The sequence below is a fragment of the Varanus komodoensis genome, unplaced genomic scaffold, assembly GCF_004798865.1.
Source record: "Varanus komodoensis strain SLA01 unplaced genomic scaffold, ASM479886v1 scaffold15, whole genome shotgun sequence".
Lineage (NCBI taxonomy): Eukaryota > Metazoa > Chordata > Lepidosauria > Squamata > Varanidae > Varanus > Varanus komodoensis.
Window position 1 is genome coordinate 18,282,428 of NW_025335440.1, and position 16,954 is coordinate 18,299,381.

At 45.4% G+C, this 16,954-nt stretch overlaps 1 protein-coding gene across 5 annotated transcripts in view; it reads left to right on the forward strand.

Annotated features, from left to right (window-relative positions):
• The first annotated feature begins 4,470 nt into the window (after positions 1 to 4,470).
• The window catches only part of PARD3 (par-3 family cell polarity regulator), a 592,893-nt gene continuing 580,409 nt past the window's right edge, over positions 4,471 to 16,954 (forward strand). For 3 of the 5 annotated variants that reach the window (XM_044425071.1, XM_044425073.1, XM_044425074.1), the window contains exon 1: positions 4,471 to 4,718. In XM_044425071.1, coding sequence (XP_044281006.1) covers positions 4,599 to 4,718 — 120 coding nt within the window. In that variant the 5' untranslated portion in view covers positions 4,471 to 4,598. The remainder of the gene's footprint in view (positions 4,719 to 16,954) is intronic. The other 2 variants (XM_044425070.1, XM_044425072.1) reach the window with 2 other exon arrangements.

A 16,954-nucleotide genomic window follows, 5' to 3' on the forward strand; every position in this document is an offset into this window, starting at 1 on the left:
TCACATCAGTTTCCCCAAAGTCAGTGACTTTGTTATGGAATAGGTTAAAGGACTGAGCATATTATATAAGGGTTAAGAGGAACAAAGACAACCTTTATGGTTACAATCCTCATAGATGTAAATACAGCAGAAAGTCCCTTAGAATTCAGATTTTTTTTAAAAAGGTAGGATTCCTGTCTCAATAGTATATCCATCTAGTTAATACCTTCATTATTTGCAGGGCTGGCGCATACCAGTTTGATTAATCAGGAAATTAGTGAGTTCCCCAGATGCAGCCCAGCCTATGAATTACATTATAAAAGTGTGCAAGAATATATTTATCATATATTCACAAACATGTTCTCACCAGAATATATTTCATTTAGAATAAATAATATGGTTTTTGTCTCCTAAAAGCACACTGTATGGTTGTTTCCACTACCCCTTTAAAAAAGTGGGTTGGGCAGAGCTTTATGGCTGCTAGACATTGTCTGGATAGGCACCAAAGAGGTCCAAGACCCAGGTCCAGCTTCAGAAATGCACTGCTAGCTGTGGTTCTGAGTACAGAAGACCGACTTTGCAGCCAGGCATGGGGAAGGTTTTCCAGGGACAGGAAGAGGTTGCATTGGGATATGGTATATCTTTGTGGTGCCTCAGCCTCTTCTTGTAAGTAGGTGCAAAAGACTGAGATGGCTGCAAATGACCATCTTTTGCCTGGTAGAAGTGTGAAGGCAACCTTCAGCTTTGTAATTCTTCCACTTTCTGAAGGCTGCCCATCATCCTCCAAGTTTGGGCTCTGTCCATCCTTTATCTTGTATAGAGCAACAGACACACTGGTAACTTGTCCCTCCTTTCTTACTGACTCACTTCACTTCACAATGCATAACCAATGGGCATATTCCATTGTAGGAATGAGGAATGCGGTTCTCCAGGTGTCAACATCACTTGACCAGTTTCATAGCCTTGCGAGATGACTTCCTGCGTGATCTACTAAAAACAGCAGGTTTAAGTTGCACTTTAAGCTTTCCACAGAAATCCATGGAACTAATTCTTGTGTAACAAATTTCACAACCGAAATATATTCTTCCCACTGAGAGTAATTCTTCTTTTGGATTTTAATTCCTTAGTTCCCACTGTGCATTGGTTATTCTCAGAGGTTGCAGCACCTCCAAGGGGTTATTGGTTATTCTCAGGGGTCGCAGGCAGGGAGAACACCTCCAAGGGGTTCTTCGCAGCAAGTCCCTGCTGGGGTGTGCACAGGATGGCACTCGGCAGGTGTCCAAGGATACCAGCTCTTGATGCTGCACTTTCCATCATCAGACAGAGACATACTCTCAAAGGAAAAAAGATAGTTCCAATTCAAATGCTAATGACTGAACAAACAAATGTTATTTGGGATACACAATGGTGCAGTCACCTAACCGGAGCGTCGCTTGAGTGGATGCACACACCGTTCTGTTCTGCTGCCTGAGCTGCAAGTCAGGACGTGCACGGCCATTGCCATCCCCACGCACATTCATCTGTTAGCTGGATCAGGCTGCTTCTTTATCTCTTGATTTTGCAGATGGTATCACCTGGATTTGAATGAGCTGCTGCTCTACCTTCAAGGTCCCTTGTGTGTCTTGACTTGCAAAGAAAACAAACTTTTGCAATGGAACTTTGGGTCTTATCTTGCATTTCATGCAAAACTTTACTCCCTTTTCCCTAGGCAGTAACATGGTTTTAGAATGCTTCCTTGACTCAGAATTGAGATCAGGTGTAGCATGGGGAAGGCTAAATCACCTGACCAAAAGGAAAAGCAACATCCCAAGGGAAAGTGTAAACGTCAAACATGACAAAGAAAACTGACTTCCTCACTGTCAGAGCAATACAAAAGTGGAACCAGCTGCCTAGAGAGGTGGTGGGCTCTCCCACCATCCCACTCAGAAACTGGACAGCCATCTGAGTGGAATGGTGTAATGTGGTGTCCTGCAACAGCAGGAGGTTGGACTTGGTGGCCTTCATAGCCCCTTCCAACTCTATTCTATGATTCTGTGACTAACCTTTAATAGGAACCAATGACCTAGACAGGTTGTGGGCTCTTTCATACTAGAGGCATTCAATATCTGAGAGGGATGGTTTGGCTTGGAGTCTGCACAGAGCCAGGGGCTGGATCCAATGGCCCTCTGCCCCCTTCCAGCTCTAATATTTTATGATTCTACAATTCTATGGCTGCCTCACAAGAGGTATGGTTAGCACCAGTATGGGCAAGGTTTAATTCGACGTAGGACTCCCTTTCCCTGTGATTTAGCTGCAGGAACCTGTTTTCATTCAGAGAACAATGGCAGTATGGAAAATAAATGTTTACTCAGAAGTACATCCACTGTGCTGGGGGCGGGGGGGCTTACTCTCAGGAAAGCATCCAATATTATGTTTTTATTATGTTAATTATGTTTCAATTATGTATTATAATTGAAACATCATGGCACAATCCTATGAGCTATGTTCAGAAGAAAAGTCCACTGTGTTCAACAAGGCTTACTCTCAAGTAACTGTGTATAAGGTTGCAGCTTTAATGGCAAGGTCTTAACCTTGGAATATGTGAAACAAATAAAACTACAAGTCCTTCCTTTGGCCTTTGAGTTAGGGGAGTTCCACCAGAACCCCAGGATCTTCATTTTGGCTTTTGAATTACTTTTGAATTCAGGTGCGCCTTCAGTTGATTTCATTTGCATGTGAAGTATGTAATTGTCACATATAATATTATTGCATTTTTTAAAAGAAAGAATGAATGAATGTTAATTAAGCCCTTAAAATCTAAATGTTGGTAAGTTTTAACCCTATTTCTCTCATTAGTCTATACTGCAGGATAGCTGAGCTCTTGCACTGGACTCTTCATTTTAACCAAGCACTAAGCACTTCTGCAAATTCATGTTCCCCCTTGTACAGTCAGATCTGCTGCATGTTCACTTAGAGGGGTTAGCTGACTTCAGGGAGAGGAAGGGTGAAACCCTCTCCCAACACACAATTTCCGAACAGTAAATTCCATTGAATTAAATGGGATGGACCTCTGAGTAGACAAGTACAGGGCTGCATTTTAAACCTGAAAACTTAAACCTACCTACCAGGGACTATATATCCCACTGGCCACAACAGGACCTATTTTAATGGGTTTTTTCACATTAAAGTGTATGAGAGCCAGTGCAGTGGTAAGAGTGTTGGTCTGGCATCTAGAAGATCTGGGTTCTAATCCCCACTCAGAACTTGCTGGGTGGTTTTGGGCCAATCACTTACTCTCAGCCCAACCTCACAGGGTTGTTGTGAGGACAAGATTGAGAGGAGGAGGATGTAAGTCACCACGAGTTCCTTAAAGGAAAAAGGTGGATATAACTATAAACAGTAATAGGTAGGATGGCAGCCTTATTCCCCTGCTAATGCCTGGCATAAGAGTAAACATGACACTGTATGTGTTACAGATCACAGCCTTGTAACAGGAATCCGGATGACTTCTGCGATGTCCAGTGAGTCTGATGGGGCAATGAGCAGGGGATGTCGAAGGGGTAGCCACCCCCCACGTGGTGTTGGAATGCAATTCCTATTATCCCAGCCAGCATAGCTGATAGTGAAAGGATGATGGAAATTGCAGTCCAGACAACCTCTGGAGACCCCACATGTTCCCCATCTCTGCTCTAGGAATCTTTTTAGGACTGCGCCTTCTTAGCTAATTTATGGTTGCTGACTTATTTTGTTCGGGACTATTTCAGTCTGACAAGCCACTTCGGGCGGCATCCGATGCTGGTCCAAGGCTGAGCATCCCCCTTGAATATTACGGGCGTTAGTCGTGACTCACCGAAGAAGTTTCATTCATTTCGGAGGGGGTCTACTCCACGTGGGACCCACACTGGATCGACCCAAAAGGGTCTGTCAGACCCCAGCACTACTTCTGCTTGGGAGAAGGACAGCAAAGCGCCAGGAGCGGAACCAACCGGAGAGGCACCCGCGGCGGACTCCCCGCTCGCCAAGAGATCCCGAGCGGCAGATCCGCGGCGAGGCTGGGGCCCCGCGGCGGCCCCGGGAGAGAAGCGGCTTGGGCCGGCAGTGGAGGGGAGGCAGCCCGGCCCTTCCCCTGCCGCAGGAGCACGGAGGAAGGAGGCGAGAGGCGCGAGAGCCGCCGCCCGGCTGCGCGCAAGAGGCGGCGTCGAACAGGTGGCCAGAGGCAGGCGCAACAGCCGCGGCGGGCGCGCCAGGAAGGGAGCGGGCGAGCAGCGAGCGGGCGTGCCGAGCGCTGGCGGCGGCGCCCTCCTCCCGCCTCCTCCTCCTCCCGGCCCGCAGCATGTGAGCGGCCGCCCGAGCCGCCCTCCCAGCGCAGCGGCGGGACCCTGCCGACTCGGTAGCCGCAGGCGCAGCCAGCCAGCCGCGCGCCCGCCCGCCCGTTCCCGGGCCGGGCTCCCGCTTGGCGCCGGTGCCGCGGGGGGAGCGCGCGAGCCGAGCCGAGCCCAGCCGAGCCGAGCGCCGCTCTCCCTGCACGCTGCCGCCCGCAGGCTCTGAGTGGCGGCGGCCGGCTCGCGGGGAGCCCGCCTGGCTGCCTGGCTGGCGAGCAGCGGCGGAGCGGGGCTGGCTGAGGCGCGCTCGGAGGGAGGATGAAAGTCACCGTGTGCTTCGGCCGGACCCGGGTGGTCGTGCCCTGCGGGGACGGGAACATGAAAGTTTTCAGCCTGATCGAGCAAGCGGCGACGAGGTACAGGAAGGCGATCGCCAAGGTGAGCGCGGCGCGGCGCGGCGGGGGCCGGGATGAGGGGGCTGCGGTGGGGTCGGAGGCGGCTGCGGCGGCGGGGGGGGGGGGGGAGCTGGGAGCAGGGAGCGAGCGAAGGGTCGAGGCGGCGGAGCAGCAGCAGCAGCTGGAGCAAGGAGGAGGAGAGAGAGGGCGCCCGGGATCAATATGGCGCTTCCTGGGGAGGGAGGGAGGCCAAAAAGAGGAAAAGTGGAGGCTGGAACTGCTGCGAAGCCAGAGGAGTGGGCGCTTGGCGGGGACCCCCGCACCCCACCCCACTCGCCAAGGCTTGGCAGCGCCGTGGGGGTGCCCAGAGGAAGATCCCAGCGAAAGCATGGAAGGGATCAGCGATAGCCTCTCCTCGCCTTTAGTTTAGGTCTCCCCCCCCCCCTTCCGCCCCTCCGGTAAACTTTCAAGTGCCGCCGAAGCTCCTGCGGCATTCCCGGTGGCTGGTTTGGGGGCGAGGAGGAGGGGGGAGGGAGTGCGCGCGCCCGGGCGCAAGCAAGCCCGGCGTCCCCCGACTTGGGGGCGCTGAACATGAACATGGCTCCTTCTCTCTTTTGTGCCTCCTGGCTGGGGCCAGCTGCGAGCTCTTTTGGGAGCCCGCGGCACAGTGCCCAAGAGTCGCGCGTGGCTTTTAGGGGCCTGAACTCTTTGTTGTGGCTGTTTTGGGCAGCTCGAGCTGCAACTTCCCGAGCGCGCCCCTCTCCGAGCGCGCCTCCAGCCCTGCAGCTTTCCGACGGGGATCGGGGGTGGGTGGGAGGCAGCGGCTATGTAGCCCTCTCGGCTCCACACAAGGTTACCAGCGCAGCTCGGTTGGTTCGGTTCCCCTTCTAACGCGCGCGGGGAAGGAGGAGAGAAACGCAGCTCCGTCTTCCAATTGTTGCGCGGAGTTGTTCGATTGTTCCGTGTTGTTGCGCGACACGGAGTTACACGGGTGAAAGATTTGTGCTTTTGGAAACGTGCAGCGACGGCGAGATGGACCGTCATTCTCCTTTCATTCCCTCTCCGCATCGTGCAAGTTTCTTCTCCTCTCTCCGAGAGCTGTGGTTACTGCAACGCCTTGAAATCCAGCCCCAGGCTTTCCAGCTACTCCAGGCCCGAGAGAGAGGGAGGGGAGGAAAGGAGAGAGGGGAAAAAAAAAAAAGCTAAACAAGAAATCATGGACTCCACATGCGTATTAGTAGGAATGGAGTTTTGCTCTTAGAAGCACGTCCTGTCTGTTAGCTCCCTTCCACCTTTTTCTAGCTGAAAGTCGAGTAGTCTAACTTATGGATTAGTTGATTGTTTAACTGAAGCTCCTCGGGAGGTTTATTTAATCGGAAAAGCGATTCCTTCTGCTGCAATTCTCCTGGTGTAGAACATATTTTGCACAGTAATGACCATCCTGTCCACTTTCCTAGAAAAGTTGCCCATATGCAGAGGCTGAATTTGTGCCTTCATAGTAAGGGGAGAGATGCAGGATGCTATAAAAGCACTCAAGTGACTGATATCTCTCTCCCGCACAGCTGTTTTCTGACAGTATAAGCAAGGACTGAGATGTTGACCATAATTGCAGTTTGCCTGCAACTGGGGCTGGTGTGCTCTCCCTGATGCAATCCTTTAAAGCTCGCTTTTCCAACTTGGTGCCCTTCAGATGTTTTGGACTACAGCTCCCATCAGTCCCAGCTGGCATAACCAGTCATGAAAGCATGCACACTGTGGGAAGGTTGCCTTAAAGCTGTCTTGCTGTTCTGGCTAGGATAAAACTTGCCTGGGTCCACGGTCCCCCCAAATTTGCAGGGGAATCCCCCTCCCTCTATACATTGCTGATATAGCCTTGGGACAATGTATGGGCACCTATGGAAAGGTGTCTGCCCTTTGTTGTCCTTGCTTAAGGTAACAAAGTATACACTTCTTTTTCTCCAAACAATTGTAGCAGCCCCTTCTGAAATCTTGTAACCTTTTCTTTTGGCTCATGATTGTATAACAGGCTTTTCAGTGTTTACTTCCTGGGCCTCTGTGGGGTAGCCCAGAGGAATACTTTGGGAGTGGATTTGGAAATGAATGCTTCCGGAATTATGGGGAGGGGATATCTGATTTTCCTGAAGATATTTGTGTTGATTTCCCTTCTTCCCACTGTATTTTTTACTTCTGCATTGAAAACACTGAAATGCAGTAGCAGGCAGTTGCTGCAGGCAAATACGGTTGTCAGAGGGGCTTCATGTCCCTTTGGGGGCCCATATCTGTGGTCAAACCAAATAAGATAATGCTTCATGGATACACTGGAGTTTGGTTTGGGAAATAAGCAACCTCATTCTGTGGAAAACAGAATAGGGCCCCAGTCTTGGAGCATATGGTATATACTTTTCTAAGAAGGACGTCCTATTATTTACAGTTTGAATTTCCATCCAAAGTGCAGGAAAATACCTTGCCGTAAGGAAAAGACCAGCTATACAGGTTGTGAGTCACATCAGAGAGGCCATGTCCGCTGCGAACCACGAAGGCTGTCTTGCTCTTGCTCATGCAGTATCCTGTAGAATGGGCAGCACCATTTAAGTTGCATGAAAGATGGTGTTTTTCTACAATGTAATTTTGCCTTTGAAATTCACAGCTACATGGTAGTTGGAGAATCATGCATGTGGAATATATTGGAGAACTGCAACCATTCTCCATGTTATGGACTTGGTGCATTGAAAGGATGCATCATAAAGGATACGTTTAGAAACATGGTGCACCTCTAACATTTCAGCCAACTTGAACCACCACACACAGTGATCCTGCTATGGGGAGAGATTGAACGAACTCGTTATCTTTTGCCTTGAGCTGAGAAGACTGAGGGGGCATAAGAGCAATTTAGATGGTTGCCACACTCTTCTGAGCTGCAACCCCTTAGATACTTGAAGAGTGCGGCAACCAGTCTAGGTCTGTTGGACACAAAATAATGGCCAAGGTCCTAAAATGGCAGCTTCCACTGAAACATCTGGGAGAATATCCCAGCGACCATTCCATGGAATCGCTGCCCAGGAAAGCAGTGTGCTTTCTTTTGCTGGAGGTAATCAAGCAGGAGGTGATTTAAACTGCTTCCTCCAGTGAGCAGGGGCATGGGCTTGGTGACCTGAATCACCACTTCCATCCCCGTGATTCTAATCAGGCAAGATCGGTATATATCCAGTGCTCTTGAGAATGGGAGCAATGCTAGAAAACCAAGTTTTTTGTTGTACAGAAAGGTAGGGGAATGGGGATAGAGAGGTGGTTTAGGAGACTCTTCCAGTTGTATGGTGAGGGAACGGGAAATGGGTTCACTGGAACAGGGAAGCTTGTATAGTTTATATATTTTTAATTAGAACCTGGAGAGGTCCATCCACTGGAGCCAGGTGCAAAATGGTAGCTTCAGGGGAAGATGCTAGTGAGGTGGTTCCTTCAGTTATGTGGTTAAGGAGTAAAACATGCTGCACTCCTCAGATGGAAGACTTTGACAGTTTTACATGTTCGCTTATTGGCCGTTGTGTTCATTCTCTGCTTCTGTAACTCTTTGTGGGCTGGGATCATTTCACATCACACCACCGCATGTCTGGGATTACTCTGAAGTCTGCCACTGTCAGGGATCTCCAGTCAATCTTGGTTCCTTGCTTGGTGTGGCTGCACTGTATACTGTTTGCAAATGTGTGTGTGTAGGTTTGTGTGCTTAGATGTACGTACAAGGGGTCTCACAAACATAGCTTAACTACCCTACTTTACAAAGCTTGCCTTAATATTTGTGGAAGAATGCACTTCCTGTCATGGCTGCTCTGCACATGCCATGGAAATGTAATGTGGAAAAGCGTTCAAGCAATCCTCAGAGGTGGTACAGTCCTCTTGGAGAGCTGTAGTGTGTAATGCTCTTCATGTCTGAGTCGTTGTGTTGAGATTGGGTGGTTTAATAACAGTCTTTCTCTGAATATTAATATTTTCCTTAAGCAGAAATTTCAGAAAGGCATCTCTGGGGTTATGCACCATTTCTTCCACTCAGGCCATCAAATTATTGAGACTATAAAAATACTTCCAGCAAATACCTAGCTATGCATCTTGTGAAATGTTTTGCAGCTAGTGCTGTCAAAGTGCTTTTCAATTTTGAAATGAAATGAGTGCTTTATGGATTCTGCTCATCTCTTTCACTGAAAGCTACATGATCTAGCTAAGTAGATAAAATTGTACAAATAACTTTTACAATTTTAAAAGAAGAGAACAAGCAAAAGAGTTGGACATGCATATCACCAGTGAAAAAGAGCTATATATTTGGCATTATTTATGAGGGTTATTTGCTAAATGTTTTTCTTTTGAATGATGAGGTTTTGAAAACTTTTGCTTTTCAGTTTATAGCCTTACACAAATATACGGGCATCTTAGTGAAAGTTAATGCAGAGTATTTAGTATTATGCCATTTATGGCTACGATATGAAATCTTGTAGAGTTTTTGTTTCAATTTTAAATGGTGCCTTGGTGCAGGTTAAACTTCTTAAAACTGTTTGCCTTGATCCTCTTGCTGCTCCAAAACACTTTCTTGGGATAGTTAGGTGGGCCCATTCTCTTTCTTCAAATTCCTCCAGAAAAGTCACTTTTCTTAGTACTTAAACCAACCAAAATCAGTGCAAATATTGACCACATGTTTCTCTTGTTCTACCTCCCCGTGTCAGAGCAAGCAGAGTGTCTTTGGGGCAAGTTCCTCTCTTGCACACTTGCCCCTGTTAGTCTGCAAAGTGTGATGAAAATTGTATAAATAGTACACATATACATATAAGCAATAGCATCTACTACTGTATTTACTTGTGAATAAGTTCAGTTGTATTCCGTGAGATTTATTCCAGACAAGTGTTTATCTGTGTTTATAATGGTGTTTATAACCAAAAGGTCACCCCAGCCCCCTACCCCCAATGTTGCAGTGGTTTTTTGGTGATATTTTAGCTGACATACTAAACCTATTATAAAACCATGGAACTTGGAATGCTTCTTATGTTTAATACAGCTGTCTTTGATTTTAGAATATGTTTTAATGTGTTTTATTACTGGTTTGATAATTATTTTAATTGTTTTTTATTTTATTATGTATGTTGAACTGAGAGCTTTGGTCATAGAATGATTCACTAAGTTAATAGGATTTAAGCCATCAATTTGTATTTCTGCTTACTGCGGAAAAATATTTTAAGCCCCTAAAGCGACCTGGTGCCCCCCTTCCAAGTATTTTGGGCTGTAACTCCTTGCATTCCTTAGCCATGGGCTTGTGACAGGCTGTGGAAACTTGAAGTCTCAGGTTGGAGAATGTTGCATCCTTTTGCGTTATTTTTTAAAGTTATGATCAGAACACAGCTGTCAGAGAGAGATCCTATTAATTTCTGCAGTAATATAACTATGCAATGCGACTCTTACGTCCGAGACCCCTATTTGACAAGGGGATCATTTTGGATAAGTATCCATAGGATTGTGATCTGAGCTTGCCATTCAGAACAAACTTACAAGGGAGTATGCCCCATTATGTGCATGGGACTACTTTAGCTGCTTTCATTTTTGGACATGCCCACATTTTGCAAATCAAAAAGCATTGCTAAATTCTTGGGTGCTGATAATACGTTTGTAGGAGCTGTGCTCAAAACTAAGCCAAGTATAATGCAAATGAAATCTTTTGTTATTGTTGGAAAAGCACTATTATGCTAGGAAAGCGTAAAGTTAATTACATGGCAAGAGACAGAACTTGCTATTTAAAAAGAAGAGTCAAGAAAACCCGTATGATTCAATGTACCTTTTTGCCCTGTGTCTTGTATTTTATAATAATGCAGAGACTGGATCATTCCTTCACTTCTAATTATGAACCCGAGCCCATGTAAATAGAACTTCCCCCCTCCTTTTGAATGTAGGGAGTGCTGTAGCCCTGAGGTTTCTTCCTTTCCCCAACCTTCATAACTGCTGTTAATTTAACAAGAAGAAGAAAAACCCAATCACAAAATTCAAAGATGTGGCAAACAGTATGTCTGCTTTGACTCTGAATCACAGTGGAGATGGCTGTGGGGCTATAAACAGAATCAGACTTCTAAGGTTAGAGACTAAAGACAGTGTCTTTCAGTCAGAGATGCAGGGAAATCTTCCACACACTTTACTGAATTGTATCCTAGAAAAGAACAGAGGATTTTAAAGAAAAACAGATGCATTGTGACATAAACATTTCGGGGGCAAAACAATTAAGCAAGGGACTATATCTTCTAGCAGGCAGAATGGAGATCAGGATTTTCTGCAAGATCTGGAGGATCTGCAGTAGGTCAAATTGCTTTCATCACAGCCCTTGTTAAGTTCAACTTAGATGTTGGAATCTGTGATCTCTTGTAACACAGAGGGTTGGGTATGCCTCATCCTTGTGTAAGGCTAATGGTTTAACCTGGTGTGTTCCAGATGTGTTGGGCTATGTGGTCTGGGTGTGATGAGATTTGTTGCCCACCACACTTAGAGCATGTCTGGTTAAGGAAGGCCAACTTACTAGGTTCGGTTGGTCGTTGGCTCTGTCCCCCAGGCTACCATTTTCTGCCTCCGTCTGGTTAATGGACTCCATAGAGTTCCAGACAAACCCAAAAATAGATCCCATAAATGATTGGAAACATTTTCTGCTGTCTAACCATACAGTGGAAGGAGCCTCATAAACCATTTATTTGTGTATAGCAAAGTAAAACAATGTTTTTCTAGAATTAAGACTAACACCGCTGCTTTCATTCTCAGGAGGATTGTATAGGCTGATCTTGCTTGGTTAGAATAATTCTTTTGGTCCGAAAGACTGGTTTTGCATTCTGGAGCTCAAACCTCAACTTTTGCCTTGTACTTAGTTCTTGGGTTAGTTATTTTTCCTTTAGTGTCACTGGTTTGTTTTATGGGGAATGAATATTATGTGATTGGCCATGCACTCAAGGGCAGGCATTGTCTGAATGAGCAAGCCCCTCTATGGCAACCATTTTGTGAAAGTGCTCACGACATTCAACATTCCAAATACGGCCAGTGACCCAAAAAGGCTAGGGACCCCAGCTCTGTGTAAACGGTTTTTAAAATTATTTTTCTTCTTCCCCTGTATGCCTCTCAGTTTTTTTCACTATTTCCCTTCTTCCACCTTTACCTTGTATCTTTCTCCCAACCGCTAATTTCTACCATCCCTTTCTCCTGCTGGTTTTACATTAACTTCCTTCTTAATCTCTTCCAATTATTCCCATGCTAACAAAAGTATTAGAGTAGTTTTTCTTAAAAATATTAACCTTGCCTGCCACCCAAGCCTTGTTGCAACCGCCTGCCAATGCCAGGTGCCTGGGTATCCCTGGTGCAGGGTTGGTAAGCACAGAGGCACTGACTGGTCTGCAGTACTGCGTTTTGCTGGTGGGGCTCAGCCCACAGTCAGATAGCACCATCCTAGACGGCTGGACTTATGTGCTGTCAGGTTTCCCCAGAGTTAAAATTCTCAGGCCGGAGCCTTGTCATGGAAAGGTGGCTGGATAGTGGTTCATACAATATGAAATAGGTGAACAATTAGGGTGAATAATTAGTGGAGATGGAATGTGCTTGGTAGCTTTATTGGGTATGATTAGTGGTGGTTTGGGGGAGTTTGAAAAGTTGCGAAGAGTACTCATAGCAGTTTATTCTGATTTGACCTCTTGGAATTGCAGCTGTTTTGTACCTTTCCTCCTTGGTATCCTGCCCTGCATTTGAAAAAAGGGGAAAGCATTTGAAGCACAGGAGCTCCTAGAAAGAGAAGTTCACATTCCAAGCATCTGTGGCATCTCTGAAAATTTTAGCAGTGTGTTAAATATTCTAAAGGTGTCTATGTGTGCATGGAGTGCTGAACTACTGGCCTGTGAGGCAAATTTCTTTCTCTAGGGACCCCACAACCTTTCCTTGGCTCTGTTCCTTTCCCTTCATCACCAGTTCTTGGTTTCCAAGCCTTTGTGTGGGTTTTCCCTCATTCTGAAAGGCTGGAATCCTCTCGGACTTAGACACTGGCCACAACAGATTTAAGCTGCAATATGCTGGCATTCGGGGTGTTTGTGGTACAGGCACCTCTTTTGCCTTCAGCCCTGCCTGCTCCCAGAATGTGGCCCCAGGAAGCTTCTCAACATGGAATTCAGCACTTGAGTTGAAGTAGGTTCTGCTCTCCTGGCAAGTAAATGTACTTCTCAGACTGCCTGCCTTTACTTTCTCCATGACATCACCCAAATACAAATTGGAATAATGGCTTGCTTGATGAGACCCCATGGTTCTCAGAATTACAAAAAAAGACGGAAGATAGAAATAAGAGGCAATACAGAATAACCCAGTGAGGGCTGAAATGCTCCATGGCCATGGAATACTGACTGGGGGATGGACTGGAACTTGGGGTGATTGTGGAATGGAGTATCTGGTAGGAGGGCTTGGCTGGGTTTAACTCTCAGCTAGTGCACTCCGTACCCGAACATTTGATGCAAGTCCCCCCACCCTCACCGAAAAAGTGGCCAAAAAGTTGGGAAGGGAGTCTTGCATGAAAGGCAGCCCAAAGGGTGCCTTCCCTCTTAAAAGGTGTAGTTTCTTTAAAATTCAGTAAGAAAACAGAGGAAACATATTGGTAGGAGGCACTTTGATTTAAAATCCCACTTTTATTAATGCAAATGTGGGTTTTTTGGTAGCTAAAATCTAATATACCAAAGCACCTAATTGAAAAGATGTTCCAGTGAATGGTTTTTGCAGCCTTAGGTCCCAATGTCAAGATTCCATCCCCGCCCAAGGAATTACTCAATTTTGCTTGCAACTATAATGCTAATTGTAGAAGCAGTGTGCAACATGCTTTCTGGAAGTAGTACAACATCCATCACTTTTAAATGTAAATGACAGTTTTAATTTGGTGAACATGCCCAGATTATGCACATTAACTTTTCCTAGCCAGGCGTCAGAAACTGGGGACTCTGGCGGCGGCGGCGGCAGCGTGGCATTGTGGTCCTCCAGATGCTGTTAGACCTCAACTCCCATCAGCCCTGGCCAGCATAGTCAGTGATGAGGGATGAGGAGTGTTGCAGTTCAACTACTTCTGGAGGGGAACAGGTTGCTCAGCCTGGTCTGTTGAGCCAGTTACCTGCACCTTAGATAAGCAGATGCTTTGAGCTGCTTGGTCAAATTGCTTGTAATGTAAGAACGTAAGAAGAGCTGCGCTGGAACAGACCAAGGTCTGGCTAGGCAAGCACTCTGTTCACATGGTGGCCAAACAGCTACCCGCAGGAAACCCGTAAGCAGGTCATTAGTGCATTGGTGCCCTCCCACCTCTGTTTTCAAGCAATTGGTGTCCGCTGACGTACTGCCTCTGCTACTGGAACTTGCAAATAACTTGCCATCAGGACTTGCAGCCATTGATAGGTTTCTTGTCCTTTAAAGCCATCCAAAGTGGTGGCTTTCCCTGCATCTCATGGAGATGAGTTCCACTGCTAAGCTATTCAGTGTGTGAAGAAATACTTCCTTTTATCTTCCCTGAATCTGCCACCAGTCAGTTTGGCGAGGTGATCACATGAAGTATTACAAGAGAGGGAACTATCTCCACATGATGCATAATTTTGCACATGTCTGTCATGTCATTACTTGCCTTTTTCCCAAGCTTAACAATCCTAGCTCTTGTAACCTTTCCTTATAGGGCAGTTGCTCCAATTCGTGATCATTTTAACTGTACTTCTTCCAACTCTGCTGTGCACTTTTTAAGGTTCCTTCCTTCTGCATGCATAGCAACACGAGGGCTAATTTTTCAGATGGTATTCCGAACCTTTTTCTTAAGGGTTAAAATGAGTAGCAGTAAATCAAATCTACCTTCATTATCTTTCTAACAGCTGCTCAAAGAAGTACCTTGTTAAACCACCTCAAGTTGCTTTTGTTTATAAAGGAGGGAATTTGTCTTGTGCCAACACATAAATGCACTCACAACATCTGTCAGTGGTTTTGTATATTGTTCTGCACAACATAAAGCATGTGAATTCTATCCTTGTTGATTCACTATGTGGCTCTTGTTTCTTGTGTAACTGGTTTTTAGTTCTGTGGGAATTACACCTTTTAAAAATGATTTTGAATTATACCTGCTTAACAATGCAGGCAAAAAGGTTGTATAGCCCTCCATGTCTTGGCTCAAGATGAATCTTACAACAAAAACATATAATAAAGTATCCACTCATAAATTCACCAGAAGTGTTTGTATGTATTAATTGATTTGTATGATATTTCTACATAACGGTTGAAAGGTATCTTGAAAGTATCCATTCCTTCTGCATGGGCTGAATATGGTCTTGAGCTAGAAACTCTCCAATATGTGAAGGTCCTGATAGGTATTATGCTGATGCTGTTTTGCTCAGAAGCAGTTGCAATGCACATTATTCTAAAATGAAAGTGGCACGATATGGGTAGTGAGAATATGACGCATCAGATCTGTTTGCTTTATGCCACCTATTTGGATTGTACTTGAATTCACACTTTGTATCTTCTGAAAGTGACTTTACCTGTGAAGTGTGGTGGAGTATTTAAGTATTCTCTCCATGAATAATATTTAAACCCTGTAGAATGTACCAAGATCTTTCTTTGTGGGATGGAATGAACAAAGTTTTCACAAATTCTCTCAGTACTCCTTAGAAGAACACTGGAAACTAGATCGCGGTGCTGTGTTGCATATGTTACTGTAACTGAAGTCTCATTCATTTCAATGGTTCTGCTCTAAGTAAAATCACCACTGGTTAAAACCATTATGCATAGGTTGCAGATGAGGGAACTGATGTTGGGAGAACAAAGGCTGGGGTGGAGTTTGAACCAGAGACTTTCTGGCTAGATTAAGGCTTAGCCTCAACACATTACTAAACTAATTCCATTACTGTCAAACTGAAACCCTTCACCATTCTACATCAAGTCTTTGGCTGCAATCCTAAATACACTTTCCATGGAGCAAGTCCCGTTGAACTCAGTTTGTCCTGAGTAAATACTCATAGGTCCACACTGTTAATTCCCTAACACTGTAAATCTTTAATTTCTCCTGTGTCGATGGGGGCTGCTGGGATAGAGTATGTTAACTTTTGCTGAGCAAGAAAATTGCACTCTTAAAATCCATTTGGGTTCTTTCACAAATCATCTTAATTTTATTTGGCAAATTCATTTTAGCTGTTGTGAATTTATGGAATAGTAGCTCCAATTGTTTTTTTAAATAATGCATTCCAGATGTGTTCTAAGATAAAAGGAGATGTTTGGATGAAATCTTTGCAGTTTAAATACAGAGAGTCCTAAATAGCCCATTGTTTACCTGCAAGGCTATAATTTTTCTTGTTTTTTTAAAGGCTGGGTGAAATCAGTGTTTAGAATAAAATATAACTATCAACAGCAGAGGTATTTGCTTTTACTGATGTGGGCAGCAAAAAAAGTTCAGCTCATGTACACTGCAGACTGTATGCTTTTTGGTCATTCACGAATAAATGAAGGGATATCCTTTGGTTTAAGAACTGCTAAGTAAATATAAAGTTTCTGCCATGATAAATGTGCTGGCTTTAATATACCACAGGACTCTTTGTAAATAGACCTGACATTCTAATGTAAACATGCAAGATAAAGCATGAACAGCAAAGAGTGTTGTGTTGCCTTGAAGACTAACATTTGTTTGGCACACATGCATAACTGCCTTTCTGTGTAGTCCTTGGCATGTCTGCTCAGAACTAACCAGTCTTGCCTTCAGCGCAGCTTCACCTCCATGTATGTCGGTGTAGCCAGACACAATCTTGCGCATGTTTACATAGGAAGAAGGCCTACAGGCTCCCAGTTTAGCCCAGGCTTGTAAGCTTTCCTTCCATCTAAACATGCATAAGAGTGTGTCTTTCGTTTACTTGTTGCGTTGCCACCAAATCATAACAACAGTAGAACATGCTTCTATTTCCCTGTCCATTCTGTGTATGTGATATGGATTTTAGCACAGAATTCCTTGGTTGTGGTTCCACTGATGGACTCAAGTGTGAGTGTACAATGGCTTCTGGGCTGAAGTTTGGAAGAGCTGCTGCTCTGTTTTAATCCTGTCTAGAAAGATTCGTGCCATAGGGAATTCCGGGGAGGTGGGGGAGGAAGTTGCTCTGGTACTCCAGTTAGGGTTGCCTTCAGCTTGGTGGTGTTATCAGGGTTATCGGAAAGAGATTGAAAGTAGCTTGGAGGAATATTCCTTTGAACCTCTTGGCACATTCAGTAAATGTGGGCCGAGGTGGAGGGAGTGCA